The sequence below is a fragment of the Carica papaya genome, chromosome 1 (assembly GCF_054855325.1).
Source record: "Carica papaya isolate Zhongbai chromosome 1, ASM5485532v1, whole genome shotgun sequence".
Lineage (NCBI taxonomy): Eukaryota > Viridiplantae > Streptophyta > Magnoliopsida > Brassicales > Caricaceae > Carica > Carica papaya.
Genome location: NC_142309.1, coordinates 7,771,355 through 7,790,002, shown reverse-complemented (window position 1 = coordinate 7,790,002; position 18,648 = coordinate 7,771,355). Strand labels below are relative to the sequence as shown.

Genomic DNA, 18,648 nt, shown 5'->3' with positions numbered 1-18,648 from the left:
CCTATTAGCAACCCTTCTATGATTTGATTTTTATTGGCATTAGAAGCATCATTTTCTTGGAACTTTAAAGTATGTATATCTTAAGCTATAATAATTGTAACCACATAGATATATAATTAAGAAGTAAAAATGCAAATATTAAAAAAAAATTAAAATATTCTAATAATTTTTTATAGTGAAATGATAAATCAAATTTTTAACATGTTATAATTATCTCAACTAAAAGAATCTAATTGTAATAGACTATGTTTTTGGCTCAAAAATATAATAAGTTTACTGAAAATTAAGTTAATTCTGTCACTGTAATCTCATCAACATACTACTGAAATAAATTCTTAATTTTATCGAGTTAAAAATTATCAACTAATCATTATTAATGTATAATACATCCACAAAATACAAGTTTTATATTTATAATAAATTCATACTTATAACATTTAAATAAAATACAAGTTCTTAAAAAAATATGCTAACAATTAAAAAATGAATCATATTTATAGTACACATGAACATAGAATTTGGGCACTTAGTCTTAGATTCCTAAAATAACAACCCTAATAAATATTGTAGCTAAAAAACGAGGGAGAGAGAAATATAAAAGGATTAAAAAAAACAAATAAAAGGTATAACCACCGTCCTCCATAGCTTGAGTAATATACTATTCCCTTTTTTATAATTAATTATTATCGTACAAGGCAAGAGATGCCGAATATAATATTAATATATTATTTATTTTATATAATATTTACAAGTTTAGTAATCTGGGGCAAAGCAACAAACAACAATTTTTAGCTGGTGCAGTAGGCGCTCAAAGTGGGTCCCAGTAAGGCATCCGTCGTCATTAATGACGCTACCGGAGTGAGAAAATTTAAGTCAACCGTGATCTTCTCCCTTTGCACATGTTCATCAAGCTTAATATTTTATATATACCATGGACCCGCCTGCATGCGATCACCAAGGTTACTGGCTAGCCATACACATTGATTTTTTACTTTTTAGAAAACATTATTTTTTTATTTTTTTATTTTGGGTCATCTATTTATTTATTGCGTGTGGATATATATATATGCGCAGTGGTGTGAGCCCGGGAACGCAAGTGTATATGCATGACATATCCTCTGTATTTGTTTGTATTTCTACTGAGTGATTGAAATTAAAAACTGTAGTTTTGTTGACGAGCGACACACGAGAAAATCTATAGTTGTAGTAGTTGTCTTCTTGTTCGTTTTTCTTCTCTGAAGATGGGGGAAGAAAAGAAAGGAAGTATGGTGGAAAATAGGAAGAGGAAATTTGGGTCTCTAAGTTCTATTTTCATGCATGCGGATGGTGTAGATTGGTTGTTGATGACTCTGGGGTTCATCGGATCTGTTGGTGATGGGTTCAGTACTCCTTTAATTTTGCTTATCACTAGTAAGTTGATGAACAATCTTGGTCAGGCCCCAAGCATGACATCTCATAACTTTACTGATAGCATTAACAAGGTCTTTCTCTCTCTCTTTCTCTCTCTCCATATATATATAATAGATATGTGCATATGTCTGTGTTTGATCAAAAATAAAGAAGCTAACTGGGATTGATTTTGGTGGGTGACAGAATGCGGTGACCTTGCTGTATTTGGCATGTGGGGCATGGGTTGTTTGCTTTCTAGGTATGTTAGTATATGAAATGGTGAAACTTTCTCTCTCTCTTTCCTTCTATTGGGTTAAGATGATCATGAATTTTCCCTTTTTGTTTATTTTATGGTTAGAAAAACTAATTGTTTTTAATCTTCTTCTGTCCGTTTTCTTGTTTTGTTTGTAATCATGAATTTTCCCTTTTTGTTTATTTTAATGGTAAGAAGAACTAATTGCTTTTAACCTGATTCTGTTTGTTTTCTTGTTCTGCTCTTAAAGAGGGATATTGTTGGACAAGAACAGGAGAGAGACAGGCGACGAGAATGAGAGCAAGATACTTAAAAGCGGTTTTAAGACAAGAAGTTGCTTATTTTGATTTACATGTAACCAGCACTGCTGAAGTCATCACAAGTGTCTCCAATGACAGCCTCGTTATTCAAGATGTCCTCAGTGAAAAGGTAACATATATATATTCATATATATTATAATACTTAATTTACTTTCAAGATTAATAAGATGGGTTCAATTAAACTACAGCTACCAAACTTTTTGATGAACGCTTCAATATTCATCGGGTGCTACCTGGTTGCATTTGTGCTGCTATGGAGATTAGCGATTGTTGGGTTTCCTTTTATTCTGTTGCTAGTTATACCTGGTTTGATGTACGGTCGAGCTTTGATGAGTATTGCAAGAAAGATGAGAGATGAGTACAACACGGCTGGCTCCATTGCAGAGCAGGCAATATCTTCTATAAGGACGGTTTATGCTTTCGTCGGTGAAAATAAAACAATTATAGAGTTCTCTGAAGCTTTAATGGGGTCTGTCAAGTTGGGACTCAGACAGGGTTTGGCTAAAGGTTTAGCCATCGGAAGCAACGGCGTCGTTTTCGCCATATGGTCATTCATGTCTTATTACGGTAGTCGAATGGTCATGTACCACGGTTCTCTGGGCGGGACTGTCTTCATGGTCACCGCCGCTATTGCCATGGGCGGCCTGTAAGTTCACATACATATGTATATACATACATACACCTTGTTTTTTCTCATATTATATACATGCAGGGACTTACATGTGTATATTGGTTATAGGTCACTAGGGGGTGGATTATCGAACCTGAAGTACTTTTCTGAGGCATGTTCGGCGGGTGAACGGATAATGGAAGTGATAAAGAGAGTACCGAAGATTGATGCAGAGAACATGGAAGGAGAAATACTGGAAAACATAACAGGGGAAGTGGAATTCAAGAATGTGGAATTTGCATATCCGTCAAGACCAGAAAGTATAATCTTGAAAGATTTTAGCCTGAGAATTCCAGCAGGTAAAACAGTAGCATTGGTGGGAGGGAGTGGATCAGGCAAGTCGACAGTGATATCACTGTTGCAGAGATTTTATGATCCACTACGAGGAGATATTCTTGTCGATGGGGTGACCATTGATAAGTTGCAGGTGAAGTGGGTAAGGTCACAAATGGGTTTGGTGAGTCAAGAACCAGCACTTTTTGCAACCACCATTAAAGAAAATATCCTTTTTGGTAAGGAAGATGCTACAATGGAGGAGGTTATTGAAGCTGCCAAAGCTTCTAATGCTCATAATTTCATTTGCCAGTTGCCACAGGGATATGATACCCAGGTTTGTCCTCTTCAGCCCCCGCATATATATATATATATATATATGTATATATTATATTACATAGGGACTCAATTGAGAGATTCTTTTGGGATAATATGATTAGAATTATATTCTTGTTACTTTGTTTTTAATAAAAAAATCATAAATTATATTTTTAATATAATTTTTTCTGAATAAATAATAATTAAAAGTGCATTAATTTTTTAATTTTGTATATTTAATTAACTTAGTATAATTAGACATCAAAAGTAAGATGATCTTGTAATGAAAAATGATTAAAGGTACCTCAATAATGGAGGTATTACCTTTTTTTTTTTCATTAGATTTAAAAGAATTAAAAGACAAAATTGAGGTCAAAATTGAAGGAATCACCATTATAATGGCATTGATGCCCATTTATGCGTTATATCCAGAGATTATTTATTTATTTTGTTTTGGATTTTTGCTTTGGAAGTGTTTACTTCTGTTTATATAAACAATGACAGTCCCCATTCATGGCCCCACAAACTACCTCTTGCCTCTGCAAGTGCTTCCCCACTTCTTGAAATGCGCACCCATTTTTACGATTCACCTTTTTCCTTCATTCAGTTTGAAAAAAATCTTATTTTGCAGTTTCTGTAAACTCTCTCTCACACTATTATATTTATTATGTATGTATATATAGATATATGCACACATGCATGTTGTGCATTCCCAGTGACACACACCCAATTTTCAAGGTTTCCACTTTAAAAACCCTTTACAATGTTTGCATCACATGTAGAAGACCATGAAAGAGAGGGAGAATAAAACATGATGGAAAAGATAGAATGCTCAGCTGTTAAATTAATCATTTCTTAATTAGAGGATTTATATTTTAATCTTACTCTATTAACAATATAAATCTAGATCCAATTATAGAATTATTCATTATGTTTTTCCTAGATTTATTTTCGTGGAAGCATGTATGGAAGTAGTTAATCATAATAATGGAATAAATGGGCAGGTGGGGGAGAGAGGAGTGCAAATGTCAGGAGGACAAAAACAGAGAATCGCCATAGCTCGAGCGATAATCAAAGCACCAAGAATCCTTCTCCTTGACGAGGCCACGAGCGCATTAGACTCCGAATCCGAAAGAATCGTCCAAGATGCTCTCGACAATGCCGCCGTCGGCCGCACTACCATCATCATCGCTCACCGGCTCTCCACCATCCGCAACGCCGACCTCATCGCCGTCGTCCAGTCCGGCCAAGTCATGGAAACCGGTTCCCATCACGACCTCATGCAGCAACCAAACGGCCTCTACACTACCCTCGTCCGCTTACAGAATCAAACCCTTAACGAACCTGACCAGCCCATTAATCCTTCGTCTATAACAAACACAGACGCAAACAATACCAGCAGCCGGAGACTGTCTTTGGTTAGCCGGTCAAGCTCGGCGAACTCGTTCGCTCATAGCCGACGTTCTCTGGGTGACGCAGACGAAGATACGAGTCGGCGACATGAAAAATTCCCTGCAGTCTCTTTCAGGAGATTACTGGCGTTGAATCTGCCAGAGTGGAAACAAGCGTCGTTGGGCTGCGTGAGCGCTGTCTTATTCGGCGCAGTGCAGCCGGTGTATGCGTTCTCGTTGGGATCCATGTTGTCGGTGTATTTCTTGACGGATCATGATGAGATCAAGGAGAAGACGAGGATTTACGCACTGTTTTTTGCAGGGTTGGCGGTATTTTCACTTGTAGTCAACATCAGTCAGCATTACAATTTCGCGTACATGGGTGAGTACTTGACAAAGAGAATCAGGGAAAGGATGCTGTCTAAGATTTTGACTTTTGAAGTTGGCTGGTTCGATCAAGACGAGAACTCAAGTGGTGCCATTTGCTCTAGACTCGCCAAAGATGCGAACATGGTACGTTCAAAATTAATTTATTAATTAAAATTTTTAATTAGTTTATGGTAATTAAGTTAATTGATTGATTAATTAACTCATTAATTATTTAATCACCATCTTTTGTCTTTACTTTTCATTTTCTTAAAAACATGCATGTCAATGTCGGGATGGGAACAGCTAAACCAAGTGGGATAAAAGTTTTGCATATAGAATAAAATAAAAAAAAACAAAGCATGTAGAAAAAAGGAAAGCAGGCTCACGTGTAAAAATAACTTAAATTTGTATTAAAAAAGCACCGAAATCCAATTATTGTAGCACAATGATGGTTTTATCAATTGGATTGTTTTCCATTAGAATTTCATTAATCATATGATAATGAATCATCACTTAAATGGATTGATAATAATGATATAACAAATTAGTTCTAAAATATTGTAATGTCACTTAATTATGAATATGAAAGCATTATTACATGCATCTTATTAACAACTATTGTATTTTCCTCTAATTAACTTATTAAATGAAATGAAGTACTAGGACTATGTTTTGTTAATTAGTGCATTTAGTTTTTATATTTTTAAGTTGTGTTAACTAACTAAAAGTGTAAAATATTTAATAGGTGAGATCTTTAGTGGGAGATCGCATGGCGCTTCTTGTGCAAACCATTTCAGCTGTAACCATAGCTTGCACTATGGGCCTGGTCATTGCATGGAAGCTAGCCATTGTCATGATAGCAGTGCAACCCTTGATAATTGCTTGCTTTTATACTCGTCGTGTTTTACTCAAGAGCATGTCTAGAAAGGCTATCAAAGCTCAAGATGAAAGCAGTAAACTTGCCGCTGAGGCAGTCTCCAACCTTCGAACAATCACTGCTTTCTCATCACAAGATCGAATTCTCAAAATGCTTGAAAAAGCCCAAGAAGGGCCAAGAAGAGAAAGCATTCGACAATCATGGTATGCTGGCATTGGGCTTGGTTTCTCTCAAAGCCTTACATCATGCACTTGGGCCTTAGACTTTTGGTATGGTGCTAAACTCATGGCCCAAGGCTTCATCACTGCTAAGGCCTTATTTCAGACCTTTATGATCTTGGTGAGCACTGGTCGGGTCATTGCCGATGCTGGAAGCATGACTACTGATTTAGCCAAAGGCTCAGAATCCATAGGATCAGTTTTTGCAGTATTAGATCGATATACGAACATTGAACCAGAAGACCCAGAAGGCCATCAACCTGAAAAGATAATTGGCCACATCGAGCTACGTGATGTTGACTTTGCATACCCGTCTCGACCTAATGTTATGATCTTTAAGAACTTTTCCATCAAAATTGAAGCAGGCAAATCAACAGCATTGGTGGGTCAAAGTGGGTCTGGCAAATCAACAATCATTGGCTTAATTGAGAGATTTTATGATCCACTAAAAGGAATAGTGAAAATTGATGGTAAAGACATCAAGATATATCATCTAAGGGCATTAAGGAAACATATTGCATTAGTAAGCCAAGAGCCCACACTATTTGCTGGCACTATAAAGGAAAACATCACTTACAGTATGTCCAACAAAATGGATGAATCAGAGATCATCGAGGCTGCAAAAGCAGCCAATGCTCATGATTTCATTTCATCATTAAAAGATGGTTATGATACATGGTGTGGGGATAGAGGAGTGCAATTATCAGGAGGCCAGAAACAACGAATTGCAATAGCTCGTGCAATACTACGAAATCCAATGATTTTATTGCTAGACGAGGCCACAAGTGCACTTGATAGCCAATCAGAGAAAGTGGTACAAGATGCGTTAGAGCGTGTGATGGTGGGGAGAACTAGCGTGGTGGTGGCCCATAGGTTAAGTACCATTCAAAATTGTGATTTAATTGCTGTTTTGGACAAAGGGAAAGTTGTGGAGAAAGGGACTCACTCATCTTTAATGGCCAAGGGGCCAAAAGGAGCATATCACTCATTGGTCTGTCTTCAAAGAACACCGACAAATACTACTCACACTTTTAACTAAAAAAATAGTGTTATAAATTAATTAAGACTTTTTTTGCCAAGGTGTAAACAATGTGATGGTAAAATTAGTAACAAGCAGTTATATTTACCGAAATATTGTTTTGTTCTTTCAGCAGATAAAAGAGCTGAAAGGGGAATATGGCATTGTTGTTGTATAATAAGGGTTTTATATTTTCTCATTATACTTATATTTGTAATGATAAGGGATTACTATTAACGATCTCATTATATTGACATGAATGCACTAATAAATAGTGTGGTTTTTTTATTAGATAAAATTTTAAAACCTATTAGATTTATTAATCTAATTAACTAAAAGCTAAAAAACGTTTATTAGCAAAAATATTTATAGTAGCATATGTGACATTCCCAATACAAATTAAGGCATAAGGGTGCCAAATACAGAAATAGATTACGATTGCATGATAAAATTTTATATAACGGAGTAAATTATTACAAATTTCTTACCAAAATATATGAGTTTCAATTACACATATATATAAATAAGACTAGAAGTGGCAACAAAATATAAAATATTAAAATACAAAAGGGTCACTTCTTTCACTATGCAATTGGACTCATCAGAGTGCGAGATAAGTCATGCACTCAAGGTTTGTGGATCAACGGGATCCTCATAGAGTTTAAATGGTATGTCAGCGGTCGATTCCTCACTATCTTCCCTATCTAGGGGGGCATGTAAATGGTGAATTTCATATATTCAGTAATGAAAACAGTTAAGATTTTAAAATTGAATAATTATTTCATTAATACTTACCATTAGATCACGTTAGAGTCCTATCTTACTTTATAAAAATAATTTTATTTATTAAAGGAAACACTATGTCACATTCACAACAATCAAATCAAAATCATATCTAACAATAGAGAAAATCAAATAAATCATGAAATGCTCATACTTTTATATCATGCTTCGCGAAGTCATTCCGACTTCTATCTCTGAGGGCAGATACAGATTTTCGACTACCCATGTGGAATGATTAGATAATACATATATAACAGTAATTTGTTCAAGAACATTTCTTGCTTGCTAAACCATGGTACAATCTATGACTATGGTTGTACCAACTACAGTGGTCCTAACAGATATTCTATAGTTACGACTATACTTAGCTAAAAATGACCCCTAACAGATATTCACGTCACCACTCTCGTCAGAAGGTACACCGTCATTTATATAGAGCAGTTTTCTCATGTCTTTTCAGACTAGATGAGGGATGAAGAAACAAAAATTTCTCAGAGATAAAAAGTCTAACGAGACACTTGATGCATTATGCATGTCAATACAGATACATATATTTTTCGGACCACTCAAGCTCATTCCCCTTCTCTTTCTTTTTTTTTTTACTTTATATATATTTTTAAAAATTATCACCAAATTTATATTATTTAATTTACATGCAAATCATTAAGCGTCTATAAAATCACATAGCATACTTGAAATCAAGAACAAATCACTTTATTAGAACTACTAAACATGAAACATGTAACACACAAAACAAAAACTTCATAATTTTGATTTTCTAGAAATGCTCATTAAGATGTTTAAGGAAATACTAAATTTCTTACTGAAATCTTGAAGTTTTCCTACACTTTTCTTCTTCTTCTCCTCTCATTCTCTCTCTAAATCACTCTCTCTCTCTGTAAGCACTTCAAAGATGGAAGAATGAAATGGAAGTGATGAGGAAAATGGAATAAAGGGGTCCTTATTTATAGAAAATAAAAATCGTTAGATTTGCGCCAAGTGAAAAAATTCGATGAGGAGAGAAAAAATTGAGTGAAAGATGAGTGATTTGACGCGATGCGACGGTAGTGCAAAAAACGAAGGAAGAATTCCTTAACTGACAGCAGCTATCCAACCAAGGTGGTGATGGCACACCGCTCAAGGCGACGCACGACCTATCTTGCCATACGCAAGCCTATCTGCATAGGCCTTTTGCGCGAACAGCACGTGCACAGGGTGAACAATGCCTATCCCTATCTGTGCGCCATGTGACGTAGCACGGTGGAACCACCGTGCCGGAATTCTGAAATTTGCCGAATAGGCATCGGGTCTGATTTTTGAATTATTTGGGATATGTGTAGGTACCGTAAGCGCGTTTTAGTTTCTGAGAGAAAATTCAAGGAACCTAAAGACTCCCCGTAAGTGCAGTAAAAAAAATCAAGTTTTCGACTTCGAATCAGGTAAGGACTCCTCACCCTATTTCCTATCACGGGGTTAAAGTCTAATAAATGATAAAACTGTATTTGTATGAATTAAATAGATATACATAATTATTACGGTTGCTAATAGAGCCCGAACCGGACATATTTCTCTGTCAGTTCCTGTTTAATTTATTTTACAGTCTAAATACAGTATAGTATGTGATTTATTTATTCTATGATTTTGAATGCATGAATCACTGTTTACTTCATTATGGCTTGATTTTGTGAATCCGATGATATACTTGCCTTGTTGGATGCTCGTTACTTGTTTAAGTATTCATGTTTATGTGAGAAATGGAAAACTAAGAAAAAAAATAGAAAATGTATGTGAATTGATAAATGGATAAGTTGACAGCCTTACTAGATATCCTAGGAGATGGTGGATGGACTGGATCTATAGGAAACCCTACCAGAAACGTTGTCTCATACCAAACGGGGTTTGGAGACTTTAAATATTTTGGCGCTCATATCGGACGGGGTATAGGGACAGCCCACTTCACCCTCATATCGGACGGGGTATTGAAGTTTATAGTTTGGCACCCATACCGAACGGGGTATGGGGACGGCCCTAGAAATTAAATTTTTCAATGAATGGTTCACGGGTAGCGGGGACCCTTATGGATCCCCACGAATACTAGTAGGCTGATAAAAAAGGGGTAACTGTTATTTGATGATTGAAATATAAAAGTATGACATGTACTATGATACAGATTATGTATGAATTCATGATATTTATGATGTTACTATTTTTATGAGTCATTTTTATAAATCCTACTGAGGTAAGTGGACAGTAAATTGTTTGATTATTGATAAATAAATTTTTTTGAAACTTGTGCTCTATTGGTTGTCTTTGGTTTTCTACCAACCTTTACTTCTGTGACAGTGATATAGTGTGATGTCTTTACTGGACTAGTGTAGCTCATTCTTTACTTAACTATTTCGTATCAGGAGGACTTGGTTACCGAGCCCGATCTACAAGAAGACAGCGAGTAGATACCTAGATGTTTATTAGTTTCTTTTATCCTCTTTCATTTCCAGTATTTTTCTTTAGATGACTTATTTTCGGTATTGTTAGTACGTTTAAGTTATTGTGTAAGGGATATTAATCAGAACCTTTTATTTCGTTTCCACACTTATATTCTTTATGTACATTTTCTTTTTAAATTTCCATGGCCGTTACATAGTATCTACTAACTTCTAACTAGAGGCCATAGTTTAGACCAACATCGCGGACTCCATTCAGCTCAGTGCATCAATGACTACATTTCCTTTACGAGATGGTAGATAATCTTGCAGTCGTAGTCCATCATGAGGTTCATCCAACGTCTTTGTCTTATGTTCAACTCCCTTTAAGAGAAAATGTACTTTAAACTTTTGTGGTCAGTGTAAATTTAAAAGATCTGACCAAATAGGTAATGACGTCATATTTTTAAGGTAAAGATAAAGGCCGCCAACTCCAGATCATGAGTGCGGTAGTTTCACTCATAGAGTTTCAACTGTCTAGATTCATAAGCGACCACTCTACAATGTTGCGTCAAAACACATCTCTAACCAATATGTGATGCATCGCTGTAAACCTGAAATCTTCCAATATTGTCAGGGAAGATCAACACCGGAGCAAAGGTAAGACGATATTTTAATTTAATAAAACTTTAACCACATTCGTAATCCCAGATAAAAAGTACACCCTCTCAAGTGATCGAGTCAACAAAACAGCAATCTTAGAAAATTCATCGATAAATCATTTATAGTAACCTGTCAAGCCAAGGAAACTATGTACCCAGCTACATTGGTAAGCGGGTTCCAATTAATCATTGTTTCAACCTTGGTCGGTTCGACGGAAACTCTTTCACTTGAAATCAAATGACTAAGAAAGGAAACTCGATCCAATTAGAATGAGCATTTGCTAAGTTTAGCAAACAGCTGGTTCTAATGAAGTGTCTCCAGCACTTCAGACATGTGGACTGCATGTTCCTCCGGACTCTTGGAGTACACTAGAATATTATCAATAAATATAATGATGTACTGATCTAGTGCATACTAGAAAACCCTGTTCATGAGATCTATAAAGGTAGCAGTTGCATTAGTTAACCCAAACAGCATTATCTTGAACTCGTACAGGTCGTATCTACACTAAAAAATAGTCTTCAGAATATCTTCTTTTTTTACTCTCAGCTGGTAGTATCTCGATCTAAGATCTATCTTGGAAAAAATTGTGGGTCATTGCAATTGGTCGAAAAGATCGTCAATTCGAGGTAGATATTACTCGCTCTTTATTGTTACTCAGTTGAGTTCTCAGTAGTCTGTGCATAGTCTGAGAGAGTCATCTTTTTAAAAAAAAATAACACTAGAGCGGTCGAATGAGTGATTAAGACAAATAAACTTCTGGCCAAGAAGCACAGAAAGCTGATCTTCCAGTTCTACGAGCTCAACATGACTAATGCAATAGGCAGGTTTCAAAATTAGTTGGGTTCCAAGAAGTAGTTCGATAAAAAACTCTATCTCTCACGGGAGAGGTAGAATAGGTAATTCGATTGGAAAAACTTTCAGAAAGTTATAAACAATGGAAATGGAATACACAGCAAGATCAGTATCCATATTCATGTTTATTCAATTGCTAAGGAGAAACATAGATTTTATTACTTTTTCAAAGTTTGCAAGGTTATAACTTTACTTTCACAATCAATAATTACTTTATATTTTTTTAACCAATCTATTCCTAAAATAATGTTAAGCCTTGAGATATCTAAAAGTATTAAGTTTATAAATATTTCTATTTTTGAAACTTTTATCTTACAATTTTTATACATGCAATGGGCTTCTAATAATCCCCTAAAATGAGTTTTTACAGCTAATATTCTTTTAAGAGTTCAAGTCTAATATATAATTTACAAGTAAATGCAAAAGAGATAAAAGAGTGGGTAACACCTATATCAATCAAAACCCTGGCAAAAGTGCCATGAATAGAAAGCATACCTTGAATAAGGACAGAAGTGGGGAGGGCACCAGTTCATCGAGGTGGTATACACAATCCTACACTACAAGTCTGGCCACGTCTTTCGGTTGCTGAGGGCAGTACTTTATAAGGTGATGAGTACTTCTGCACCAATAACAAGTGTGATTGATATGCCGACAAGGTAATTAACCATGCGAGCGACCACAATGCTGACATGTTTGGGAAAGTTGAGTAGGCTATCCAATAGGTGGAGGTAGAGCAGGGGGAAGGACAACTTGAATTCATTTATCGAGGCAGCTACTTACTGGATCAGACAATCTTCTTTTGGGTTATTGGGGTTATTGTTTTTGGATACGAACTTGAGCAATGCATTGGTGTCTAGCCGAGATTAGTCTCCGGCCAACTGGACATGCTCTAACATCTCGACGTACGAACTGGGTGGGGTCTCAGCATTACAACCCGATCATAGATATCAACACGAAGGGCTTTTAAAAACTTTCTAACTTTATGACTTTCGGAGATGACCATTAGAGGAGCAAATCTAGACAGTTTGACAAATCGGACTGTATATTGGGCAACCATCAGATTTCTTTGGCGGAGGTTGTAAAATTCCTCATCCTTTTTATCTCGGACATAGGCTGGAAAAAAGTTATCAAAAAATGCATCCATGAAAACTTCTTAGGTGGTAGGGGTAGGCAAGACTTCTTTCTTAATTCGTCACCAGTGTTCTGCTTCACCAATTAACATAAAGGCTGCTAGGAGGACTTTCTGTAACACCCAAATTTTATTATTTTTATTTTTTAATTTATTTTAATTTATATTAGAATTTTAGTTTAATTTTTCAATATTTAAATTATAAGGTTCTAATTTAATTTAATTTAATTTAATAAAAATAAAAATAATAATAATGATAAAATATGGTAAAATTATTTTTGTGATTTAATTAAAATTGATTTTGGGAAGAAAGGCTGAAAATTTAGATTCTGGGGGTATTTTTGAAAAGAAAATAAAAAACCGAGGGTCAAAACGATATTTAGGAAAGTTGTGCCACGTCAGCAGCCCCGGCCAACCAGAACACGCCGCGTGGCTTGAAAGCTGACGCAGGAGGCCAAGCGGGACGGAGCCACATGGGTGATCCGCGTGCACGCGATCGAACAGTCCAGATCTCACGCGTGGACGAGGTAAATTTTCTCCCCTTGGCTCGTTTTTCGATGATGAGTCCCATAGCTCGAAGTTTGCCATGCATCCAAGAAGCACCAAAATGTACCAAGGCATGCGACCCCGGTTTTGGTGGAATGGGATGAAGAGAGACATAGCCGACTTTGTATCCAAGTGCTTGGTATGTCAGCAGGTCAAGGCAGAGCATCAGCGCCCGGGTGGACTACTTCAGTCGTTACCGATTCCGGAGTGGAAGTGGGAACACATCACCATGGACTTCGTAACGGGATTACTCAAGGCACGTTCAGGACATGACGCCATCTGGGTAATCGTTGACCGGTTTACCAAATCTTCCTACTTCTTGGCCATCAGGATGACCGACCTCTTGGACAAGTTGGCAAGAATGTATATCCGGAAAATAGTCAGATTGCACGGAGTTCCAGTAACAGTGGTATCCGACAGGGACCCCAGGTTCACTTTTCAGTTTTGGAGTAGCTTTCAGCAAGCCATGGGAACAAAGCTGTCTCTCAGTACTGCCTTCCATCCTCAGACTGATGGACAATCATAAAGGACAATTCGTACACTTGAGAATATGCTCCAAGCATGTGTCCTTGACTCCGGGGGCCATTGGGACGACCACCTACCCCTGATAGAGTTTGCTTACAACAACAGCTACAAAGCAAGCATCGGCATGGCCCCATATGAGGCGTTATATGGGCGCCCGTGCAGATCACCGATTTGTTGAGAAGAAGTGGGCGATAGAAGATTGTTCGGCCCGGAGTTGGTAGAGGAGACCACGTCTAAAATAGTTAAAATCAGAAAGAACATTCAGACGGCTCAGAGCAGACAAAAGAGTTATGCGGACACCCGAAGGAGAGATGTAGCATTTGAGAAAGGCGATCGGGTGTTCTTTAAGGTCACTCCTTTCAAGGGAATTAGTAGGTTCGGCAGGAGGGGAAAATTGAATCCCCGATTTGTGGGACCTTTTGAAGTCTTAGACAGGATTGGTACTGCTGCCTACAGACTAGCACTGCCTCCAGAGCTCTCCAAAGTCCACAATGTGTTCCGCGTATCCATGCTACGTAAGTACAACCCGGACCCCTCTCATGTCTTGGCTCATGAACCGCTTCCACTCCAAGATGACTTATCTTATGAAGAAGTACCAGCCGGTATCACGGATTGAAAGAGTAGGATACTCCGCAACCGGAAAATATCATTTGTAAAGGTCGTGTGGCAGAACCACACGCAAAGGGAGGCTACCTGGAAGCTAGAATCAGATTTTAGAGCCCAGTATCCCCATTTGTTCGATCAAGAGTAAGAAGCAAATTTGGGGGACCAAATTTTTTTAAGGGGGGGAGAGTTGTAACACCCAAATTTTATTTATTTTTATTTTTTAATTTATTTTAATTTATATTAGAATTTTAGTTTAATTTTTTAATATTTAAATTATAAGGTTTTAATTTAATTCAGTTTAATTTAATAAAAATAATAATAATAATAATAATAATAATAATAATGATAAAATATGGTAAAATTATTTTTGGGATTCAATTGAAATTGATTTTGGGAAGAAGGGGTGAAAATTTAGATTATGTGGGTGTTTTTGAAAAGAAAATCAGAAATCGAGGGTTAAAACGTAATTTAATAAAGTTATGCCACGTCAGCAGCTCAATCAGCAGCCCCGACCAACCAGAACACGTCGCGTGGCAAGGAAGCTGACGCGGGTGGCCACGCGGGATGGAGCCACATGGGCGATCCGTGTGCACGCGATCGAACGGTCCAGATCTCACGCGTGCGGACGGCCCAGATCTCACGCGCATGGACGGCCCATATCGCATTGCGATAGACGGTCCAGATTTATTCCCATTTTAATCGCGATTGGACGGCCCATATTAAATCGTGATGGACGGCTGAGATTAAAAGGGGAATGTTATAAATAACTTCACCTACACCTGACCCCAAACCCTAACCGCCAGTACCTTCGCCGGAGAAGAAGAACCAGTCGCCGGAAGAGCCGGCCACCGCCACCCGCCGCCGCATCGGAGGGTTTTCTGACCGCCAAACGAGGTAAATTTTCTTTCTTTGGCTTGTTTTTCGATGCTAAATCCGCTTATGACCAAATCGGAGCCAAACCACCTGCCAATCGGTCGGAAAATACCGCCAAAGTCCAGCGGCGGCGCCGCAGCTTCCCTCAGTTTTTGCCTCCGATGAGGCCCTTTCCGGTTCCCGTTCGATGCAATTTTCACACCACTGTGATCACCATCCTTTTCTCTACAAGTTGACCGGAGCAAAACATCAAATTGCTACTCGTGCCGGAGAAGCCGCCGTACCCGAGAGCTCTGCCGCCGGTAAGCCTCGATTTTTCGTGATTTTTTGGCCCACCGAGGGCCCTAGGGTTGTTTTATCGCAGGAACCAATGCAAGTTTGGCCGAATTCAGCTAAAAACGGCCAACCCGAGACGAATCGCCGCCGCGGACAGTGGTGCCGTCGCCGGAGCACGGCGGAGCCGCTGTGCCGGAATTTCGATATTGGCCAAAAAGGGGCCCTGGGTCTGATTTGGGATTTTTTAGGACACGTGCAGGTACCGGTAGTGGGTTTCAGTTTCTTGGAGAAAATTCAGAAAATTTAGGGACAGCCCGTAGGCGCATTGTAGAGCCGATTTCAGACCCCGAAATAAGTAAAGATTTCTCACCATATTTCCTATCACGGTATTAAAGCTCAATAAATAATAAAACGGCATTTCATAAATTAATACATGTGTATAATTAATTAAGGTTACTAATGGAGCCCGAATCTGATATATTTTTCGGTCAGTTGTTGTTTGATCTATTTTTCAGCTTTAAATGCAGTATGGTATTTGATGTATTTATTTTATAGTTTCGTATGCATGAATCATGGTTTCTTATATTATGGTTTGAATTATGGTGAACCCGATGTTGTATTATTTGTTTGGTGTCCATTACTGGTTTACGTGTTTATATTTGATTTGATAATTGAGACCAAGAAAAATAGAAAAAGGTTATGTGAATTGATAAATGGATAATGTGGACAGCCTGACTAGATATCCTGGGAAATGGTGGACGGACCGGGTCCGTAGGAACCCTGCCGGGAACGTGGTCTCTCATATCGGATAGGGTATGGAGTCCTTATGTGTTTTGGCGCCCATACCGGACGGGGTATGGGAGACGGCCCATTTCACCCTCATACCGGACGGGGTATTGAGGTTTATGGTTTTGGCGCTCATACCGGACGGTGTATGGAGACGGCCCGTTTCACCCTCATACCGGATGAGGTATTGAGGTTCATGGTTTTGGTGCCCATACCGGACGGGGTATGGGGACGGCCCGTTTCACCCTCATACCGGACGAGGTATTAAGGTTCATAGTTTTGGCGCCCATACCGAATGGGGTATGGGGACGGCCTTGGAATCAGATTATTAATGTTAATGGTTCACGTGTAGCGGGGACCCCCTATGGATCCCCACGGATACTAGTAGGCTGGTAAAAGAGGAAATTTGTTGTCTGATTATTGAAGTGCAAAAGTATAACATGTGTTATGTTACAAAGCGTATATGATTTTATGATGGTTATAATGTTATTGTTTCCATATGTTATTTTCACGAATCTCACCGAGGTAAGTGGACAATAAAAGTTTTTATCATTAATAAATGAGTTTGTTATAAATTATACTTCATTGGTCGTTTTGGTTTTCTACCAACCTTTACTTTTGTGGCAGTGAGATATTGTGATGTCTTTACTGGGCTAGTATAGCTCATTCCTTACTTAACCATTTCAGATCAGGAAGACGTGGTTCCCGAGCCCGTTCCACAAGAAGACGGCGAGTTAAACGCCTAAAGATTTTATAGTTCTATTTATAGTTTTTCTTTCGAGTATTTCTTTTGATTAGCTTATTCTTTCATACGTTGAATACGTTTATGGTTATAGTGTAAGGGATGTTAATCAGAATTTTTATTTCGCTTCCGCATTTAAAATTTGTAATACATACATCTTCATTTAAATTTACGGGGCTGTTACACTTTCTGTTCCTCGGTTAAGTTTGGGACAGAGAAAAACTTCTCTATCTGCAGGATCCAGGCTTTGGCTACCAACCCCCTATTTGGATAGTAGTAAATGGTAGTCAATTAACGTATGGTACTCTACGAGTATGATAAAATCTTATTTGTTTCAACTTCTAACCTGATGAGATGGTAGCAAACGATATCCGACTGACACATTTTGGATAAATTTTAAAAGCTACCGAATCGGTGGTATGTGAATGACAAATAATTGTATTTTTCATTGTACTCTCATAAAATATACTTAATTCTCGTTACACCCTCCTAAATAAATGATTATTTTAAATTTATTTTAATTTTTTATTTCTTGAAATAATTTTAGATTTAATATAATAATATATAATTACAACTATTTGTTTTTAATATATAAATAATTTTATTTTTATCAAAATTAAATTAATATAATAATATAAATAATAATTATTTATTTTATTAAATATAAAATTTTAATTTAATTATGTGTAGTAACTATTTATTTAAATACAAATTTAATTATATTCTTAGATAATTTTTTTTTCATTACATATTTCTTATATATCATTTACTATTATATAAAATAAAGTATGAATAAATTAGTAATTTAATTGAAAATATAATTATACCATCCTATCATCCAAATAAAAGAGTTGTCATTAACATACATTAATTGTCCATCAATAAAATTTATCCAAACAGAACCTAAGGGGTTAGGATTACCTCAAAGTGTGACGGGTTAAGCTTCCTAAACTCCGTTATATTGTGAGAAATAGACATTTCGTTTGTTCGATATTCTGGGACCTGGTGCTGATAAAGGTTTATTTGGTTCTGTCCTACGACTGCGGTCAATCCTTAGATAGTTCGAAAAAGTTCAATAAACTCGGCCCTAGTTGGATGATCTTGGGCCTCTGATCTTTCACTACGTTCTATGAAAGGTCTCTGTCGCATCATTCCTATAAAAGAAAGGAAGAGATGAGTTAGTGATCTAGTTTAGAAAAGACAACTTATTTTCTTAAATAAGGGACTTTCTACTTACAGTCTTAGTTGTAAGGGATTTGGTCTGCATAACTGCTCTGATACCATTTATGACATCCTCAATGCAAATTAACGCATAAGGGTGCTAGATACAAAAATAGATTGCGAG

General features: G+C 37.2%; 1 protein-coding gene across 1 annotated transcript; it reads left to right on the top strand.

Moving 5' to 3' along the window:
• The first annotated feature begins 1,068 nt into the window (after positions 1-1,068).
• Positions 1,069-7,368, top strand: LOC110820274 (ABC transporter B family member 15-like). Its single transcript, XM_022049712.2, has 7 exons — positions 1,069-1,481; positions 1,594-1,648; positions 1,893-2,071; positions 2,151-2,608; positions 2,702-3,242; positions 4,228-5,127; positions 5,729-7,368. Exons 1-7 carry the CDS (start codon positions 1,242-1,244, stop codon positions 7,115-7,117), a joined length of 3,762 nt encoding a protein of 1,253 aa, XP_021905404.2. The 5' UTR covers positions 1,069-1,241; the 3' UTR covers positions 7,118-7,368.
• The last annotated feature ends 11,280 nt before the right edge of the window (positions 7,369-18,648 follow it).

Bases quoted from the DNA above. Each gene is read 5' to 3' on its own strand.
- LOC110820274 (XM_022049712.2), top strand. From the start codon at position 1,242: ATGGGGGAAGAAAAGAAAGGAAGTATGGTGGAAAATAGGAAGAGGAAA. The intron at 1,482-1,593 runs GTCTTTCTCTCT...GGTGGGTGACAG, and splicing joins TTACTGATAGCATTAACAAG to AATGCGGTGACCTTGCTGTA. The intron at 3,243-4,227 runs GTTTGTCCTCTT...ATAAATGGGCAG, and splicing joins CACAGGGATATGATACCCAG to GTGGGGGAGAGAGGAGTGCA.